The 20719-nt window shown below is 40.1% G+C and overlaps 1 protein-coding gene across 1 annotated transcript in view; it reads left to right on the forward strand.

Moving 5' to 3' along the window:
• dpp10 (dipeptidyl-peptidase 10 (non-functional)) overlaps positions 1-20719 on the forward strand; it is a 225759-nt gene that overhangs the window by 158901 nt on the left and 46139 nt on the right. Inside the window, exons 4-5 of the mRNA XM_087176994.1 lie at positions 8543-8637; positions 8741-8815. Of these exons, the coding sequence (XP_087033120.1) occupies positions 8543-8637; positions 8741-8815 (170 nt within the window). The remainder of the gene's footprint in view (positions 1-8542; positions 8638-8740; positions 8816-20719) is intronic.

The following is a 20719-nucleotide window of genomic DNA, read 5'->3' on the forward strand; positions in this document are numbered from 1 at the left end:
GCAGCAGGCTCTGGAGCTGGACAGTTAAAAACCTAAATAAATCTGCTGTTTTCAAAGGAAAATGACAATCCGCTCATGGCTCACTAAGTACAAACACTGGGAGAGAGATATCATTACTGCAGCCTCATTTATTCCTTCAAGGGTCCTGTGTTTGGCTGCTTAGCAATAAAATTGTAATAAACTCACCTAGAAGAGAATTTGAAGGTATTATTAGTATTTGAGGGTTGAAAGTGGCAGTTTTTTTTCTTTTTCAGCACGTTTCTCTCACCTTTTGGTATCATGGTGATGTGCTGGGAGCTATCAGGAACCTCTGTGGATATCATGGCCGGCTCCACTCGGTGACATTTTCTTCCTCGAGCGAGAGCGAGGTGCATAAAAGTTCTTTAAAAAAAAACATTTTCGATTATAACTGCTGTATGTCCACATGTTGCTGACATTTGGAGAGAGAGCTGTCACTGTGAGGGAAGCAGGGGGGGTTGTTGGCAGCTGCATCATTTGTGGATGTTGCAGCAGCTTAACTGACCCCTGCAGTTTCCTGCTGGTTCGTGTAATGTGTCTTCAGAGGGAATTTTCACCTGGTGTCATTAACGGTAATTTGAACTGTTTGTGTATATTCAGCCCAAACTCTAATCAACTGAGCATGCCAGTAAAAATAAACCTGCGTATTTGTGTTCTTCTTCCTCTGGTTGAAAACAACTTCAGTTATCTCCCTCCGGTCTCTCTTCTTTTTCCTCTCATCTCTGTATGTTTGATTCGTGTGAATTTTTCCACTGATTTTCTATCGCCTTTGTATACAAACACACTTCCTGTAAAGTTCACTGTCTGAACCCAGTTTAAATCCAAGCAACAGAACATTTTCAGCTTCTTATCCTAAACTTCTCTTTGTTTTTTTTTCCTGTGAGGCTTGGTTGTGCGACTGCTCCAAGTCGGATTCAATGAACTCAAACTGGAGGTAAATAAAATGTGTTCACAAGGAGCCGCACATGTGTGGGATTTGATCATTATTGTAATCAACTCCTCTGAAACTGCCACATGGGGCTGATTGTTCCGCTCTGTTTGGCATTACAGGACCTGAAACAATAAAACACATTAACAGTGCGGCTGCCAATGACGTGTCATCAGAGCAGCTTTGTAATATGACAGCCACAGACATGAAGAGAGAACAGCTCGACATAAAGCTGAAGCACATATGAAGGGATATATTATTATCACATACAGTATATACATCATCTGGATCTATGGAGATATAAATTTATAACACATATGAAAGGCCCATGGTAAAATTTGTATATGTACATTTATTAAAAATATTTATAAGATAAGTTTTTGTATGGTATAACATGTTGCAACCGTATATGTTAAGAATAGATATTTAATTTATATATGCATTAAAACAGTATATATATAAAAATTTAATTCTCATCACTTTCAAACATGTCTATCTTCACATTCTGGGAATTGGTATCTATAATATCAACATATACTGACAAGCTTTAGGATGGATATATATTTATGTAACATATGTCTAATATAAGAATACATACATAAACATCCATATTTGTGTGTGAGATTTGATCATTAGCGTACTGATCAAATGTGTGGGCTGGACAGATACGTATGTCAACATATGACATTGTTCCAATGTCTAATTGGTTTTGTATATAATTTTAAGATATATATTTTTATTTTATATGCACATATATTTCATATATGAAAATTCAATATATGTACATGGAGTCACATCCATAGATACTGTAGACAAGAGAATATTATAAAGTACAGCAGACTAAAGAGGCTAACGATTACTGAAGTGTTAAAACTGTTGATGAATTTTGATTTTTTTTCAGTTCGGTTCTGCTTCATACTTAAAATCCAAATTTATTCAGATTAAAAATGATGATTCTTAAATCAAACAGGCTTATTTTCCCTTATAGGCCCATAGTCTCCTCCCATGCTAATGCTGCATATCACTGTGGTTGTGATCCTCCCATACAAAGACGCCACCTTGACTTTCACGGCTCACTGCTCTCTTCAACATGGAGCGTTCAGAGGATTGAGAGTTCAGGTTTCATTGGTCATGACTCATGCCAGCCTCCTCCTCTGAAAACGCTGATGATGTGTTATCTTTTAATTCAGTTCTTGTTTCTGACTGAAACACAGTTTGAGCCACAACATTACATCATTTGACAGGGTCTAACATCAAAGAGCATCACATAGTGACAGATTATGAAGGTATAATCTGACCTTTGCTTGAGGAGAATATTGTGTTATAAAACACACACACACACACACACACACACACATGCTGCAGCGGTAGCATGTGGCGTGAACAGCTACCATTACTTAATGCACGCAGGTCCTACCTAAGCTGCAGAGTTAAGCCTGGTTGAAAAAAAGCCAAGGTATTTCATTATTCATCGCTTTACAGACGTAGGACATTACTTATACATTAGAGTCTTAGCTTGTTCTTTTTCAGCTACAAATGTTTCATTATTTAAGGAGACAAGTGCAGAGCAGAGCAGAGACCTGTGGTGATGTTTTAAAGATCACAGGAAAGAATTCCTCTCATTGACATGCACTGATTTCAGCTTTAACACCTCTGGACATTAAATTAAAATGATATAGATGCTTTGGAAAATAATGTCATTTGGTCACAAATTTTCAGGGAGATAGAAGTCACACAGATCCAGAGGATTTACGTCTACTTTTTATTTAAAGCATATTAAAACCACGGATAGGGTCGTATGAGACTACAGGATACTGCTCTTAGAAAACTATGTTTTTCTAGATATCATATCATATATATTCTGAGTCATGCCTTCATGCAATTATTTCTGTAACACTTAAGGAGCCATTTGACAACTCCAGAAGAAACTTCGTGGATTATCGTGGAAGACGGAGAAACCTCAGGGTGCAGACGGAGCGCCACCCAAACGTAGCCTTGCCAGCTGTTCGGGATTAGCGAGGGTTTAGCAAAGACAGCTGTGTTTACTTGTGAAGCTCTTCATTACTACTGTAACCCAGACATGACCCTTACACCCAACCACCAACACTCTGTTCTCCAGGCTCTTCTCCTGTAGAAAACAAGCCCATGCCAGCAGATTTCTTTTGACCAACAGGTACATTTTTATTGTAGGCGACCTCTCGTGGCTTTAGGCAGCTATGACGGGAACAAAGAAGGAAGTCAGACGACGTAGTATAAAGAGCGACGGGTCAACAAAACACGGGACTTTCTCACAGGAGATGGTGAATGGTCTGCACTTACAGTATGTAGCACTTTTCTAGTCTAATCAACCAATCATAGCTTTACACTACAAGCCACGTTCACCCATTTTTATTTCACACTCACACTCACTCACCGATGACACACCGGGGGCGATTCAGGTTTCACTGCTTTCCCATGGACACTTGGACATGCGGACAAGAGGAGCCGGGAATCGAACCACGACCGTCTGATTGGCCAGTTCGAGTTCGAGACCGCTGTTCATTTCCCATTAACATTGTGGCTTTTATCCATGACCGTTGCACAATCTGAATCGTGCGTTTATTATTGTAACCTTGACATCAACTGTCCGGTATGCCTGCCACTGATACGTTCCCATGGGTCTTAACATTGTTACCATGACAACACACCCTCTCTAACCTGGAGAAAGTACCTGTTTAAACTAAGACCACAAACTTTTTCCTAAACCGAACCAAACCATAAATGTTTTTCAACCTTAAGCCGCATGTTTAGGATTGTTACCATAACGACAAATATCTGGCATGCCCCCCACTGGTACGCTCCCAAACGTCGTATTATTATTACCATGACGACAAAGGTCCAGTACGCCTGCAGCTGATACGTCGGGACAAGTGACCTGTATTGTTGTTTAAGTTGGACTACTTGTTGGTATTCTCTCACATACTTGTGACATTTACAGAGAGACAGATAATACACCTCTACCCCACTGCTGTCATGGACTTTTCCATTTTATTTTTTACAAACAATATATGTATAAAATATATAAAAAGTATATTTTATTTGGGAAATGTAGTGCAGGAGTGAACGTGAAGGGTGATACAAATATAAAAACTCAAGTAAAATAAATATGCTCCCAAAAAATACTTAAATACCACTGGTCTAGACAACCTATGGTCCAGCACAGAGAGCCTGAGTGAAAAGAGACAGAGAGGATAAAATAGAGAGACAGAAAGTGTCAGGAAAAAATATGCTGTTAGTACAAGGTTTAACAGAGCGACAGGCTGAAGGCCTGAGGAAATCAAACAAATAGCAATTAATTGATAGTTAAGGTGAAGAAAATGAGTGTTAAGTTTGGATTTAAAGGCCTCCACAGAGTCGGACAGTCTGATGTCAGCAGGGAGGGTTTTTGTTTTACATGAAGGGGGCCTGATAGGAAAAGACCCTGCAGCCGGCAGGCGTCTTTTTTAACTCTGGGGAGCCCTGTACTCAGAGAACGCAGAGCAGGGGATGGAATAAAAGGTTTAAGGAGATCAGACAGGTATGAAGGGGCCTGCCAATTTTAAAATTTTGTAAGGCATGAGAAGCACATTAAAGTGTGATTTGACATGGACAGGGACCCAATGGAGGGAAGCTGAAATGTTAACTGCAGCATTCAGAAGCATTTGAAGAGTTAGTAGAGGCCTGTGGCAGGGAAGTCTGGGTGATAACAAAGGAGCTGATCTGGGTCTCGGGCAGAAAGAACAGAAGTGTCTTGGTGATGGTGACATCTCAGCCGCAAAGCAGCAGTGGAGTATGATATGTCAGTTATGTACAGTATTGGGAAAGTTACTTTTAAGACATTACATACTGCCTAATTACATGTTCTATTTTTATCATATGTCGAAACAGAATAAAGAATGAAGGTTTTTAGACATGGGAGCGCAAGGACAGCTGTCATGTAGTAGAAAGTCTAACTAAGGAGCAGTGAACATCGTGAACAGAGCTCATTATGCATCTATTTCAGTACAACTCTGCACGTTCCTCTTCACTCCTCTTCAGAGCTGCCCTTGGTTGAAAACATCAGTATCTTGTTCATGCTGAGATTAATGATTGTCTGTCTACATCCTGTTCAGGACTCAGCTCAAATTGCAGTCATGTCATATATGTGGTATTTTATGTTTTATGCTAAATTTAAATATGTGGTGTGGTTGTATGACTGCTAACTTGGCCAGAGAGTTTTTTTTTATCTCAATGGGACTTCCTGGTAAAAATGAATTCATTTCAACACAGATCTATAATGTGCACTGGAAGTTGTATACTATAAAATTAGAATAAAGAAGAAGAGGCAAGATTGAATAGAGGAGTGTACTTACCATAACAACTACCAACAATGAAGCTGCAGGTCTCTTACAACCTCCGACTAACGTTAGCAAGCCAGCCAAGAGACACAACATGTAAATAAGACAACTTTGGAGCTACTGGAATGTGCATTTCTGCTCTTTTGGGAGACACTCAAGCCTCTGCAGCAGGCTGACACTGTCTGTTTACTGTACGCTGAGAGACCAGACTGAGACAGATCCATCAAACTCCTGTCAAGACAGCAAGAAATCCAACAAAGGGTTGCAGGGGTTAGATTCCATATTTTACACTTTTCTGGTGTTTTATTTGAAATTGATACCCATAAGAAGATACAGTATATATCTCTGGATGAGAGCGGTGTCTGCTTTGTTGTGATATCACAAAGTTCAAGAAGTCCTGACGGCTGGTTTTAAGGCTCAGTTTGTACAGGCTGCGCTTTGACACTTTCACAGTATTAATATAGAACCTAGACCTGCTTTATAATCAAACAACACATGGACATCTATTCTATTCTACTATATTGACCTTTAATGTAATACCTGCAACTGGAAAATTACTCGATTTAACTGAACCTCATGGACATAGACAGCATATGCACATTGGCACAGTTGAAAGGGCCCAAAGAGCTTAATTTAAGAGCTGCTGTTGAGATGAATGTGAAATATCTGTCTGCTCTTCTCCCTGTATCTAGTTTACTGTTTATACACAAACACACTTGTATCTCCAGCTCATGCTGTCGTGTGATGATTTTTTTCAGAAAGTGAAACCGTCTACAACGAGTGTGATAATCAAACAAGATAATGCAAGTGCGAGATCGGGAATTACGACGAGTCATTTTCATTTGACGCGGTCTTTGAGCGTCCCTCGTTTCGGAACGATCTTTGGCCTGTGGTCCCTCGACAATAGAGTCATACACACACTGACTGTTGGATATGATGATGTCTATCATTGTGACGGGCACACAAGGTCAACAATGGTTAACAATAGTGATGTTCGGCAGGATTAGTACAGACTCACTCTTAGTACGGACCCATATTTGGCAATGAAAAAGAAAAAAAATTAGCTTATTTGTTGGTTTATTTATTTATTTGTTTATTTGTTTGTTTTTATCTCTCACATTTTTAGCTCATTTGATTTGAAATAATATTGTTTTTACAGCAATGGAAAAAGGGCCAGATTTGATATATTTAACAAATATGTATTACAGTTTTCATTCAGCTTGTAGCCACAGATTGCATGTCTATAACACCTGATTTACTAAGACAGCAGCCCTCCAGATGCATTCTGGGACTGAGGAAATATTTTTAACCCGCTACATCCGGACTATGTGTTTCTTTTCTTGTCAAATAAACAGCTGATTTGGTTCTTCAGTTAAAGCCCAGCCTCCATCTCCAGCGCTCAGCCGCCTGGCCTCTGGGCTTGCCCCACTGATGGCCGGATCTGGTCAACGTTTCCACTGGGGCCCCCCAACCCTACCCACAATCGACTGACATATACACACCACACACCACACACCACACACCACATACACAAGCTCCTCTTTTTTCCTTTTTTCTTTTTTTTTTGTTTAATTGGATTATAATTATAGGCGTATACATGTTGATACTGTATGTTTATGTGTGTAGTGTGTAGCAAAAACTAGATGCCGTTTACAATTTCTATCATTATTTTCTTTACTTTGTTGTCTATATTTACACTTGTCTTCTCTTGTTTTGTAATCACCTGATAAAAAGGAAAAAAAAGCTCTACATTTCACAACCTATAACTTTCTGAAATAAATTCTGGAAGGAAAACTAGTTTCAGACACACAGTTGACAACTTGATGCATAATGACAACTGGTGAAAGACAAGTGAGAGGACAATTCATTATTGTGTGTTTTCTCCCCGAGCCTGTGTTAATTACTGCACCTGTTGTACTGGAAAGGTTGAGGATTATGTGCCTTGCTCTAGGGAATATTGTCAGTCGTTGGTGATGAAAATATCTCCTCTTTTTTTGGCTGTTTGAATGCTGGATAAATTAATTGTCAGCCTGAAAACAGAGAGCAATATATTATTTTTCATTCTCTTTTACTGTTTACGGTCAGCAGCACATTACGCATATAGATTGTTAAAGGTCCATGAAGTATAAAGGTAGATGTCCATGTGTAGTTTGATTATAAAGCAGATCTAGGTTCTATATTAATACTGTGAAAGTATCAAAGCCTCAGTCCACAGAGAATTGCACACAGTCTGTATTCAGAAACTGAGCCTTAAAACCAGCCGTCAGGACTTCTGGAACTTTGTGATGTCACAACAAAGCAGACACTGCTCTCAGCCATGCCCCAAAGCCCTGCTCACCTGGACCCACCATCCAACTTTGCAGGATTTGGTTTCTCTGAGTGTTTACCTGAAATTTGCTGTATTTTTATTGGATCACTCAGAAAACAGTCAGCCAATCAGAAGAGAGGATCAGAGCTTCCTCTCTTCTGATTGGCTCCCCAACCTGTTCTTACTAGAGCTCCAGAGAGAAGCCTAAGAGAGGAGATGTAAAACTGCACTGAGATGGTTTTTGGGTTCTTAAATCCACAATTATATCTTCTTATGGATCAACACTTCAAACAAAACCACAAAAAGTAAATTGTTAAATATGGACCTTTAATTAGAACAAGTTGGACACATTGCTATGTTCACCGTTAACCGTTGATGTTCTGTACACGAGTGCATGTGTTCATCATCGTATTATTGTTCGTGAATCCCCCATTCCATGACATTTGAGGTGGGCTACGTTTCTGAATGTTTGGCTTTGACACAAAACAAACAATGCAGTTACGTCCAACCAGTCCGGCTCAGCACAAAAGATGTTTTCCTGGCTGTGCCACACAAAGCTCTTCCCATCAATACACAACATGCTGTGTTACGTGGAAGATGAAAAATGGAGGCCTTCCCTTTGTGTATGTCTGGCAGTGAAATCTCACTTTTGATTCTCACAGTTAATCACATTACATCACAGCCGCTCAAAGTTGAGCCTGTCTGCTGCGCTGGTACTGTTATTCAATTTGAAGGAACAATGAGGCTGAAAAAGTATTTGTTTTTAATGGCATCTGTGCAATTGTAAATGGATTTCTGGATGGCTGCTTTGGTCTGTTTGTGCTTTGAAGTTTTTCTCTGTAGGGATTTTTTTTCGGGGGGGGGGGGCTGCTTTCAAAATTCACTTTACTTCATACAGATGTTTTTTGTCTTTCTGTCTCTTTCTATACACAGACTCGGAAGTCATCTACAGGAACAGTGATGGCCACGTCATCAAGTTCAACATCCTCACAAATGAAACAGAGATAGTCCTGACAAACACAACATTTGTAAGTTGATGTCAGTCTTGCACACCGTATATATATATTTTTCATGATACTATAGTGTATGTATTTATCTGGCTCTTTTTTATGTCTTTCTTGTTTCCACTAGATAAATTTCAATGTGGCCAAATATGCTGTCTCCCCCGACCTGAAATATGTTCTTTTTGCTTATGATGTGAAACAGGTAAGTTCCTTATCAGCACCTGCACAATGATTGTTTTTGCATAAAAAAGAAATTATATTATATTATACATACATACAATAATGTTCTGTACTGTACTGGGAACTAATGACAGACTGATCTAAAATAATCTGTTTTGCAAGTTTTCATGTTACCGCACTTCCAAGTCACTGTTGTCATGGAGCCTTGTAGATTATTGTCCACAGTGGGCTCAGGGTGCAGCAGCTGTTTTCCTAGTGATCAAAGGAGGAGTAAGCAATTTTGGAGAACTCAACAGCAAAACAAGACACCCCTCTCTTCAGTAGTTCTTCAGAAGCCCCCTCCCCCAAAAAAAAAAAAATTCATGGACGTGCATTGCCAAGGCAACACCACAATGGCAGAATCCAGAGCATTTGATACCGCGTGAATGTGAATACTCTTTCTCATCGCTGAAGCAAAACAAACCATATAACACATCACCAAACAAACGACATGCACACAATCATCCAAAACACAATGGAGTAAAAATGAGAGTTATTTGTTTAGACAGAGGAAGAGGACCATCGATTTGTAGCTATGCTAACAAGGAAGGTAAGGTTAGCAAGCACAGCATTTCAATATATGCATCCTATGCACCAGGGTCGGACTGGCCATCAGGACTAATAGGACAAATTCCCGTGGGCCTCGGCAGCAGTAAGTCAGATTCATGTGCTCCAACACATTTGTCGGCTGGTGGACCACCACATTCATAGTGTTTTTATTGGCTCGCTCTGTGTGCCTGCCATTCAGGGTGCAGGCCAGTCCCACCTTATTAATCCAGGGCTGAATTTCTTTCCCAGTCTGACTGTGTAGTCTCCGCCATTGGAAAGCCACACTGTTATTAACACAGCTCTTCGTCCTTGCCTGACCACATCACTTCTTGTTCAATTTTTGTTCTTACATTTCATCTTTGACTGTTCCTTGGCCTTCTTGCCTTCTGCTCATGTTGTGGAGTTTACACTGCCATCACGCTGCTACTGGGAGATGTTCCCCCCATTCACTCACCTAAATAATGCCGCCAGTCTCTCGTCTGCAATCCCAATAAATCCAGTTCAAAACTCCACATGGTGTGGCAGCGACAGAAGGGTAGACAGCTCCTTCTCTTTCCTCTGCTAATACTTAAATTAGCACTATCCATTAGTATGCACCAGATTTGCCGTCTCTTGCGCCCACTGCCCTTTCCCCCATCTCCCTTTTTCTCTTCTTCTTTCCCTTGTCCTGTGCAGACAGCGAGCGGATAGTCATTGAATTTGACAAAAAGTGTATTGGATCAGAATCACTTTCTCCACTTTTAAGTAAAAACAGAAATTTAAAATTACTGTATTACAATTTAAAGGCCTTGATTCAAATTGTTACATAAAATTACAGAAGTATTATCAAATAAAAATTTTCTGTCCTAAGCATGAAATGAAAAATCTTCTTAGAAGTGGTCAGAATTATTTTCTCAGCCTTCAGAAGCTCCTGTAGATTAAACTTGGCTAATGAAACACTTAATAGAGTGTAGTAAGGATGTAATGACTAACTCTTAAATACACATTACAGACTTTAGACACTCCGTAGCCAGGCAATTTTAAGGCTGCAAACAGCCCACGATGTAATACTTGATGTGGGAGCAGGTGTTACAGACTCACACCTTTCAAAAAGAATATCTAAGGTTGTGAACATGTAATTATCTTGCTCCGATTATAAGACGACTCCCACTTTTTCAAAGCAAATTTCCATAAAAACATACTGTCTTATATAATCTTTTATCCTCATCAGTATCTTTCAACAAAACCTGTATTTTTGGCTTTTTTTTTTTACTTTTGTATTTACAGGTTTTGCATTGGCATGTAGCCTGTCATCATTTTCATTTTCATGCCTGTCAATAATAATAATAATGATAATAATTAATTTAAAAATAATTCAGTGCAACTTCCTTCTCAAAAATATGATCACAGACTTTAGGCAGCAGGCAGATAATAGATGTCCATCAATAGTGCTGTTCCAGATTCTGAATCACCACCATCATCACTGGATTGAAATAGATATGTTGTGCTCATTGACACCTATTATGGAAACAACTGATCCAATCAGAGCACTGTAGGCAAGATTAACAATGATGATATCAGTTTTCTGTGATGCAGCTATCCATGATGTTGTGAGACAACATGTGTAACAATACATTCACATATTTCGTCAGCTGATACATGTGAAAACATACTCTCTGCATCCTGTACTGCAGCGTTCTCACTTCAAAGAGACTTCAGTTCATGTGTATATGCTGTGAGTTTGGCTCAGGTGAAGGAAATCTGCGGCAGTATTACCCTTTTTTAATGATTTCTTGTAGTAATAATTCACTCATAGATAGTTCAAAAACCTGGTCAGATGCTTCAACTTGATTTGTTGTTTCAAAGTCGTTGCTGATGTCGCTGACGTTCTGATTTGTTTTTTTGGGGGTTTTTTTTGGACACAATTTGCATAAAACGCGGGATGTGATTTCTTTCTGTTGGAATATGCACTGATTTGTTTGTAAAATTCCTTCAAATATTCATATGCGAAAGCTTCAGCAGTACCATCACTGGACACCATTTGCACGCTGAGTGCCGTAAATCTGGTGCCGTTCTTCTTCTGATGTTTTTTGGAGGTTGCCAAACAGCTTTTTGATGCATTACCCCCACCTTCTGGTGATGCTCACGTTCATTATTTGCAAATGGTTCACTGTTCAAAAAATAAGCGCGTTCAATGAACAGCTTCATGCCAAACACTGCTCTACTGTGTTAGGAAAATGTCACTGACAGGATGAATGTGTCAGTTACTATTGTTAGGATGAAAACAACTTGAGGTAACATGATGTTGAATGAAATAAAAAAAAAAGGAATTCAGGATTATTATCTGGTCAGCGTATTCAGCTGAATTTAATGGGTATGCTATTATTATTTCTTTTTTTTAAATGCCCTGCTGTACCAACTTTTGGCTCTGGCCAGAGTCAGAAGTAAATTGAATCTCTGTTAAAAAGTCAGTAATATACATCACCCTTCCTCCTGTCGCTCACGTCTTGTATTTTAATTGGTTGTAAGAAAAGACATCCCAGGGTTCTAAATACAAACCCATGCTGAAGAACATTGTCAGGGTTGAATAAACATCTACACTGTAGTCCTCTGGAGCTTAATAAATTTTGACGAGGGCCGGGGTTGGGGGTGATTAAAATTCCATTGTGGCCCGTGTGCGACTGGCAGGTCATATTCATTCACTAACAGAGCAGCGGGGCAAGCTTGAACCATACTGTAATTACCAGCTTTCCATCAGAAAAGAGTAGATGCAAAATGAGATATGCAAATTGGACCCTTCACTGTGGAAGGGATCAACTGTGAGGATTAGTGACAAGGCGATTAATCAGAACTGATTTGCATATTTTGCATGAAGGGTTAGACCTACAAATTGGATCAATAGACCCAATAACCACAAGCCCAGTGAAGGAAGAAGGTCAAAATTATACTGTTGGTCTGTTTCTGAGTTTTTAAAGCTACATATTTTCCTCTTCTCCTGTGTTTTATTTGAAGTTTTGATTCATGAGAAGATATATTTGTGGTTTTAAGAACCCAAAACCATCTCAGTGCAGTTTTACATCTCCTCTCTCAGGCTTCTCTCTGGAGCTCTAGTAACAACAGGTCAGTGAGCCAATCAGAAGAGAGGAGGCTTCTGATTGGCTGACTGTCTTCTGAGTCCAATAAAAATATAGCAGATTTCAGGTAAATAATCACATCCTGCAAAGTTGGATGGTGGGTCTAGGTGGGCGGGGCTTGGGGCATGGCTGAGAGTGCTGACTGCTTTGTTGTGACATCACAAAGTTACAGAAGTCCTGGCAGCTGGTTTTAAGGCTCAGTGTCTGAATACAGGCTGTGTGCATTTCTCTGTTACTGAGCGCTTTGATACTTTCACAGTATTAATATAGAACCTAGACCTGATCTATAATCAAACTACACATGGACATCTGCCTTTAGACTATATGGGACCTTTATAGATGTTGCCATTTTTGCAAACTTTAATAATAAGTAACATGTAAAATTATTATTCATTTATATTTAACTTTGTTTGCAGTTTGTTCAATTACTCAATGTGTAAAAGAAACACAGCGTATTCATACTCAACAGGAAGGCTGAATGTTTATCAGTTATCTAATGAGAGCTACAGGCTGCTACCCCAGCACAGAACTGTGTACAACAAAATCAAATGAAACAACAAAACAAAGTCAAGTCATCAAATATACAATATGCCTTATAAACAAGGATAGACTGCAAAGCCTGGCTGAGAATGTGAAACTAAAATCATCATTCATTCATCTTTGGATATAAACCTCTGAGAGTGTAACTCCAGAAAGCCTCTTTACATTTCCTGAGGAAGTTTACGTCACCATCTCTGTAACCAAAATGTATTAATACTGATCAATCAAGGTTTGGTTCCCTGAAAAATTCATCAATACATTTTTCTTTTATGTATATTTATTATGATATTTGGTTCCTTGTTACCTGAGCTGGTGAAGTGGTGACAGCAGAAGATATTTTTTTAGGAAGACTCCATTTTAGGTGTAAGAGAAACAGAGTCAGAGCTGAAAACATAAGAATGAGCACTCACAGCTCATCTGCCTCGTGACTTGACATGTTGTCAAGAGCTTTGAAGTCAAAAAAGCAAAAAGCTGAGGAGAGTTGATTTAGTGACCCATAAATAATGAAAAACACTTTGCTGTGCATTTTCCTCTCTGGAGCGCTTGCCAAACTTGTGATGAATAATTAATAAAACAACCAACACGGCACGCAACAGCTACATAAAATGAAACACAGTGAGAAATCTACCTGTAATTAAAAAGCCTGTACACATATATGGTTTCCCCTCTTCATGTCCAGTACGTTCATCAGCTGTGCCAGTTTTTCTGATGCACAGATTCCTTACGTTTGTGCTACTTTCTGATTTTATTTAAGAGCTTTAGTTCATTTTTATTTATGATATTGAAGATCATTATGTGTTTTTTTTTTTAAATTCTGTTTTGTGTCAGTTATTAGAAATAACATACAGACTATCAGCCTTCTTTAATATTTTTGTATTGATCCCACAATCTCCGGACAACCTGAAATTACTGTACGCTACCTGCTAGGTGACCTGTTGATAATAGTTTATTCATGTGTAGACACACAGCCACACACTACTGTGCTCGACACCTGTGTGATGAAGAGCGATAAGTGCAGGTCGTCCAGGAGAAAGACATTTCTTTTCTAACAGGTTCCTCTGCGGTGCTCTGAGTGAAATAAAACATTCACCGGCGCTCCAGTAGAGAGATGTGACAGTGTGACAGAGTTTCCGTCTTGTTTTTGTGTTATGGTTTTAGGATTTCCGGACCCAAATGCAGACAAACACAATCAAAGGCTGGTAGCTGCAATGGGAAAACTTGTAGATATATACATTAGTTATAAGAACTAAAATGTCTAAGACTGACAGGCTGACAGAAGCCCTGGGGAAAAAAAAACAAAAAAAAAAAACATAAAATAAACAGGAACAAAACTAGAGAATCCAAACTAAGGCAGCGCAGGAAGTGGAGCACAGGGGAAACTGAGCAGACGACCTGACAAAGACTTAGGGAAAGATAGAAGCCCAATCCCAGCGCCACCCTCATGGACTCACAGACTTTGAGGCACATTCCTGGTCAGTCCCTGAAGTCTTGGGCCTGTCCCACTGTCAAACCCATCAAGTGTATGAAGGCTCTGTAGCAGACAGTTCGGGCCTCATACTTTCCATACGTTAACATTATGCACATTAGCACTTCCTGTTCCCTTCCTGTTCCCTCATACGAAGTCTCTGGGTTTTTTGAATGGGTTTTTGGTCAGATGGCCGAAATAAGGTCTGTGGTTATATATATATATATATATATAATATATATATGTAATTCATCAGCAAACACCTGCAGTCCTGATTTCTTGAAGCTTTTATGTCTGTTAAAAAGGTCGGTTTTTAACAAGTGTCTAAATGAGACTACAGAGGTTGTCGGGGACGTTAAACATCATCATGTTGAAGATGAAAACTGATCCACTCACCAGTCTGGTGAGTAGATCGGTCTACCACCTTTTCAGATACGTGTTTATAAAATCAAACTACAAGTTGAAGTTTAGTGGTGGAGACGTTGAAGTCATGTGACCGTGGTGTAGTTGGTTTATAGCCTAGCATTAGCTTTTTACTTTTGCTGATTGTATTTAGGCTTTACACATCATAAAGTGATGTTCATTAGTGAAGACGATGTGCTGCAAGGTGCTGTCTCATTCCTCTAAATAACATTTTGAACATTTACAGCCTCTCACACTCAATCACTTACCAGGTGATATCAATTAAGTCCGTGAGGGTTAATCCTTTGTTCTGGTTCAGACATTACAATTAGTTTTGTCATGTTTTCAGGGAGAAATAACTTTGCATGATGTTCTGGATTTTTTAACCCTGACTAACATGACAAGAGTGTAGGAAAAGCTTGACCATCAGTGGGCTGAAACAGGAGGATTGGAACAGCCACACTAATGGACCCTGTCCAAGATAAAGAGACACGCCCCCCGTTGGCAAGCCGAGCTGACGGAGCTGACGGAGCAGCGGAGGCAGAGAATCATCCGGAAGACGGGGCTCGATCAGGGAGTCAGGCCTCAGGCAGCAGCAACAACACACATCTGTCAGGAGGAGACAGACACCACAACAGCTGCTTTGTGGCTGTGTCTCGTGATGTTACATGAATTGCTTTTGTCCATCATAAAACATAAATATAGATACAGAAAAGCAAAGTACAGCAGGTGGAGTTGTTACTGTATCGGAATCACTTTTCACATTTCAAAGGCATGGAAGAATAAGGCCTTATTTTATATTTTTAGCTGAAAAATCCTTTAAAAAGACGAAAACTAATAATGTGTTTCCTCTTAATACAGTTTGACTACCCTTCATTTTTGGACACTGCACTGTTTTTAGCCTACAGAATTAAATAGTGTGTTTGTTGGGGACTATTTTAAGTCCCAGATTAATCCACATTTGTCGCTCCAGGGGGTATTTACAGCAGCAGCGCCATGATGTCACGGAAGCTCCAAACACTGGAGGAGGGATAGGACGTGACTATGTAACATCATGTGAACCGTGAGGTGCGGCTGGGTTACACGTACATTAACGAAGCACAGTGGTTGTTGTTCGATCTGTTTTTAAACCTGCAGTTATTGATTTTTTTTTTTTTTTTTTTTTTTCTGCCCACATGGGGGCACGGCAAAAACATGTACTGACGTGTCATCACCTTTGAAGGTGACAGGATGAAGTCGTGCGCAAACAGTTGCTTAGCGTAAATATCCAAGAAGAAGCCGAGTCCCAATTAAAAGCTGGGTCCCTTTCAGCGGCCTGGTGTGGCTGCACATTATGTCGAATAAGCGCAGGTCTCAATTAGACGGCAGGTTCTTTGGATCTATTGTTGCGAGAGAAACGCTCATGCTCAAAAAGCATGGCAGCAACGAGAAAAAGCTACAACGTGAAATTTAATTATTAATACCTATGTTATCTGTTCATACTTAATTTAATAACTATGGTAACCTTTGGCATCCTTTCTAAGGTAGGCTACTGGTATTTATATGTGGGTCTCTCTCTCTCTCTCTCTCTCTCTCTCTCTCTCTCTCTCTTGCTGTGGGGTTGGCATGGAGTGTGTCATTTGAAAGCCTGGTCATTTTTATACAAGTGATATTCATACTGGTTTAAATAATCAGTTTGATAGTATTTTCCTTCCTTGCTGTGCACGAGGGCCATGGAGACGCCTGTCCCAAATATAGGCCGGTTGGATTCAGTGACTGAAGTAAATAAAAGTCTGGGCTATCAATTGAAGTTCTGCGGTAATTCAGCAGTTGCAGCGTTCATTCAGGGTCATGTTTGTGTTCTCTTTTAGCTCTGTTTTTGGTCTGTGAGGGAAATATCTGACTCTTTCACAGATAAATGCTGCACTATGTTCAGCAGCTGGTCTCAAACCGTGTGAGTCTGCTGAGCAGGAGGTGGACAATGGCTTTTCAGAGCCGCCCGCTGCAGCCAAATGCTCCGGCATAAGAGTGATGAGAGTGAAGACTCGCTGCGAGGGATCCATTTCACTCTGACACGTTGTTTTCACTTTGTCATTTGTTATTATGAAATTATTGATTGTAGCTGCTTTAAGTAAAACATTTCAATCAGAACATCATATGTGGAAGTCACCATCATGTCATCATAAGACTAAAGGTTTTTTTTTACTTTTTCATGCTGTGCAGCTCCAGTGTCACTGAAGTTTTAACGTCACAACACTATTATTACAAAGTCAACCGTGGGGCCATCAAACACATCTGTGAATGCATGTGGGCGGACATAGACACGGTGCCATTGACTGAAAAGAAACTCTAATGAGTGTGTTCATGGTAAGTACAGCAGTGTGGCTCGCTGATGAGCTTTTATTAGTGTGTTTAGACAACAGAGCTCTACGGCACAGATGAACACAGCCCACGCTCACAACAGTTTCTGATCATGTGTGCTGTACCCAGCGTATGTCCGTTACCTGTATGTGGGGGGGGGGGGGGGGTTGAAGAGACATCTGAAAATTTTAGCGTCTACCGATATTCTGCACGGGAGGTGTTTAGGGGACGTCAGTAAGTTGTGCCGTGTACCAAAAGACTGCATGTGAGGCGTTTATGGGAGATGTGTAAATTGTGGCATCTGCCAATGGTCTGCATGGGAGGTGATGGTGGTGGTGGGGGTGGTGGTGGTGGGTGGGGTTCTATGGGCTTCTTTGTCACAGAGTCTAGGATCATCATTGCACAGCCTTAACTAAATGCTGTCAGCGTCTAAACATAACCATAGAAAAGTTTAATAATGGAATACAGGTGGATTATGAACTGCCGTGACTCGGGGTTGACGAAGAAGATGTATGAAGCTTTGGATACACAGGTAATACCTGTTAGTTCAGCTCATTGTTGGTTTCAGCCTTTTCATGGATATTAAATAACAAAAAGCCTCATTATTTATCAGCCCACAGATTTGAACTGTTTGTCAGTAACCTGTGGCGCATCTTTCCCTGCTTCCCCCCAGTGCATTCTGGGAAATACTCCAGCAGCCTTTGAGAACAGGTTAAGTCAACACTTGAAACTGTTGCATTCACAAGTTTAATCACAGCTATCACGGTTAATGCTGATGAAATGAGAGCGTTACAACAGCCGTGTAAAACAGCTCTGACTCCGTGCAGTTTATTAAATCAGAGTATAGCTATGAATGTACACAGCTGATTGACTTTCCTGATGACTCTGGCGAGCAGAGGGATGTTCATGCTGTCTGTATAATTTATAATGTTTCAGTTCAGCCTGTGCGGATGCTGCTGACAGCGATGAAAATAGGTGACAACAGTGTGTATCTTATTTATGACCAAGCCTGAGCTGGAGATACAAATGAATGCAAAATGTGCTGAACATTTCATTGCCCAAGAGAAACACAAGAGATGGACAACGGCCTCCTGGCTGTGAAACATTTGGTGAAAGCTGGCAAAGACTTGCATTTTTTGTCCATAATATATATATATATATATATATATTTTTTTTTTAATAAAAACAAAGTTTTTCTCTTTGACCTGCAGCACTGCTTTAATGTGGTTTGTTGTAATCCCAGGCTTTGATCTATGAATTGCACCATGAAGTCTGTGCTTGCAGTTAAGCATAACCTGTAATGAATGATGGAAAGAATAACAAAGAGGAGCTGGATCTGTTTTAAAATGAGAAAATGAGTAAACAGGTCTTCAGCTAATCACAAGCTTTGATCCTGTGCAGGCTTTGAACTGATAAATTGTTCTATACTGCAGTCTTTGTACTTGGAATTCATACGATGCTTTTAGCCGGTCGTATATATGGATCGTTTCTGATGTGAGTAAAAGAGGCTTCTCTTTGAGGAAGGTGTTGCAGCTTCACCTCTCTCTAGGATTACACACCACTATCTGACTACATCTGTATCTGGGAGTGATTAACCCTGATAAACACTCATAATCTCTGGGATTCCTGTGTTTGTCACCGCTGACAACAGGCTTGTGTTTTTTTACATCTTGTAATGCTCTTGTCTGAGGAAATCGTCGCAGCCGTGTGACGTTTTCCCGTTCATTTGACAGTCTTTATGTCATCTTATGACATCTAGCGTGGACTAACAGCTTCCACCACATGTTTCTGCATTCAAATCTGATTGGAGACTTTTGCTACACCCTCTGCTCCTCTCTTAATCTGCATATTTTCGGTTACTTTTCCAGTGAAGAAGAAATAAATAGCTTATTAGCTTTGAGCCATAAAGGCGCCGACATGTGTGGGCTTGAAGTTGACTGATTTCTCACTGATTCTGAGAGACAGCCTCCATTCTTCGCATGTCATGTTTGCAAGACATAAATGGATTGCATGCTAGCATTTGTTCTGTTTTGTTGTTTCCTGCTATACCAGAACCAGAGTTCTGCTAATTTCTGGCAGTCTGTACAAAAGTTGAAAAGCTATTTCCCCCCCAGTGAGCGCAGAATAATGCCGATGGAGTTGTCTTAAAACTCATTTATTCTATTTTCATATGAGATGAGTTCATATTCCAGCGTCCCACTTTGAGCCTGAAACGCTGATGAAAGAACAGAACGAGCTAAGTGGTGAGTGCGGGTGGGGAGTCACAGATGTAATGCAGAAAACAAAGGTTGGAAAAGAGGAGACAGAAACTATCTCTGCTGTTTCAGTTGAGCCCACCTGGTATTTTAGAAAAATGAAGCAAATATCCCACTGATGCATAATTTTTATGGCTTGAAAACGACACCTGCATCCTGAAAACCCCCATCTGTATTCTGTTTGTGTGTAAATACATTTCAAATGACTCTGTGTGAATGGCGGCTGCTGCGGTGAATGTTGATAGCGACTATTATATATCAACATTTCTCCAATCATGTCAACAAAATACAAACAGCGCGGCTTTGTGATTTTGTCGTCAAAGTACCGCACCTGTGTTCCTAAGTGTGTCTCCGAAAGCCTCTGGATAAGTACAGGATATTCAGAAACACAAAATAGGAAACACGGTTTTTATATCCAGGAAACGCTTCTATTAAAAAGCATCTGCCATCCAAATCTGATACAGCTGCTCATTGAGCCAAAGTATGGAGGCAAAATATACTATGAGATGATAGAAATGTCTCTTTCAGAGATTATTCATGTTGACTGCATCTATCACTTTAATATCTCTGGTTGTGTGAGGCCTTTGCAGGCACTGTTGCAAATCAATAAGCAGGACTGCTTTATCTGACTTTGGGATTTAGGGGATTTTGCATCAGTGTGATGGAACAACATGAACTGTTGGGTATCTTTTTTATAATCCTTGTAATATATAATATAATACTATGATATTATTTGCAAGTAAAACTGAAAGTAAGTAAATGTGAGCAGTTGTGGCTCAGGAGGTAGAGCGAGTCGTTCCCTAACCAAAAGGTCGGTGGTTTGATCCCTGGCTCCTCCAGTCCACGTATCGACGTGTCCTTGGGCAAAAAGCTCAACCCCAAACTGCCCTTGATGACTGTTCCATCAGTGTGTGAGTGGATTTATGAATGTGGCTTTGAGTGGTCTCTGAGAATAGAGAAGTGCTATATGAGTGGAGTCCATTTATTTAATTATCCCTCAGTAAAAATATTAATAAATAAATAAAACCTTGAGTGCAGTATGTGTAATGTAGGAAGGCTGCGCTAATCATAAAGAACAGTAATGTTAACAGCATATTTTTGTGCTTCAGACTGGCAGCTGCTCATGGCTGATTAGCTCTGACTAGCAGCTCTACATCGTTAGCCGTGCTACAGTGAGAGGTGGTCAGTCAGTGTCCCTTTGTGTCCCCTGACGCCCCCCCCCC

Source organism: Seriola lalandi, unplaced genomic scaffold, assembly GCF_002814215.2.
Source record: "Seriola lalandi dorsalis isolate HSWRI2012SDOR001 ecotype SW California unplaced genomic scaffold, Sedor1 jcf7180002054576, whole genome shotgun sequence".
Classification (NCBI taxonomy): domain Eukaryota; kingdom Metazoa; phylum Chordata; class Actinopteri; order Carangiformes; family Carangidae; genus Seriola; species Seriola lalandi.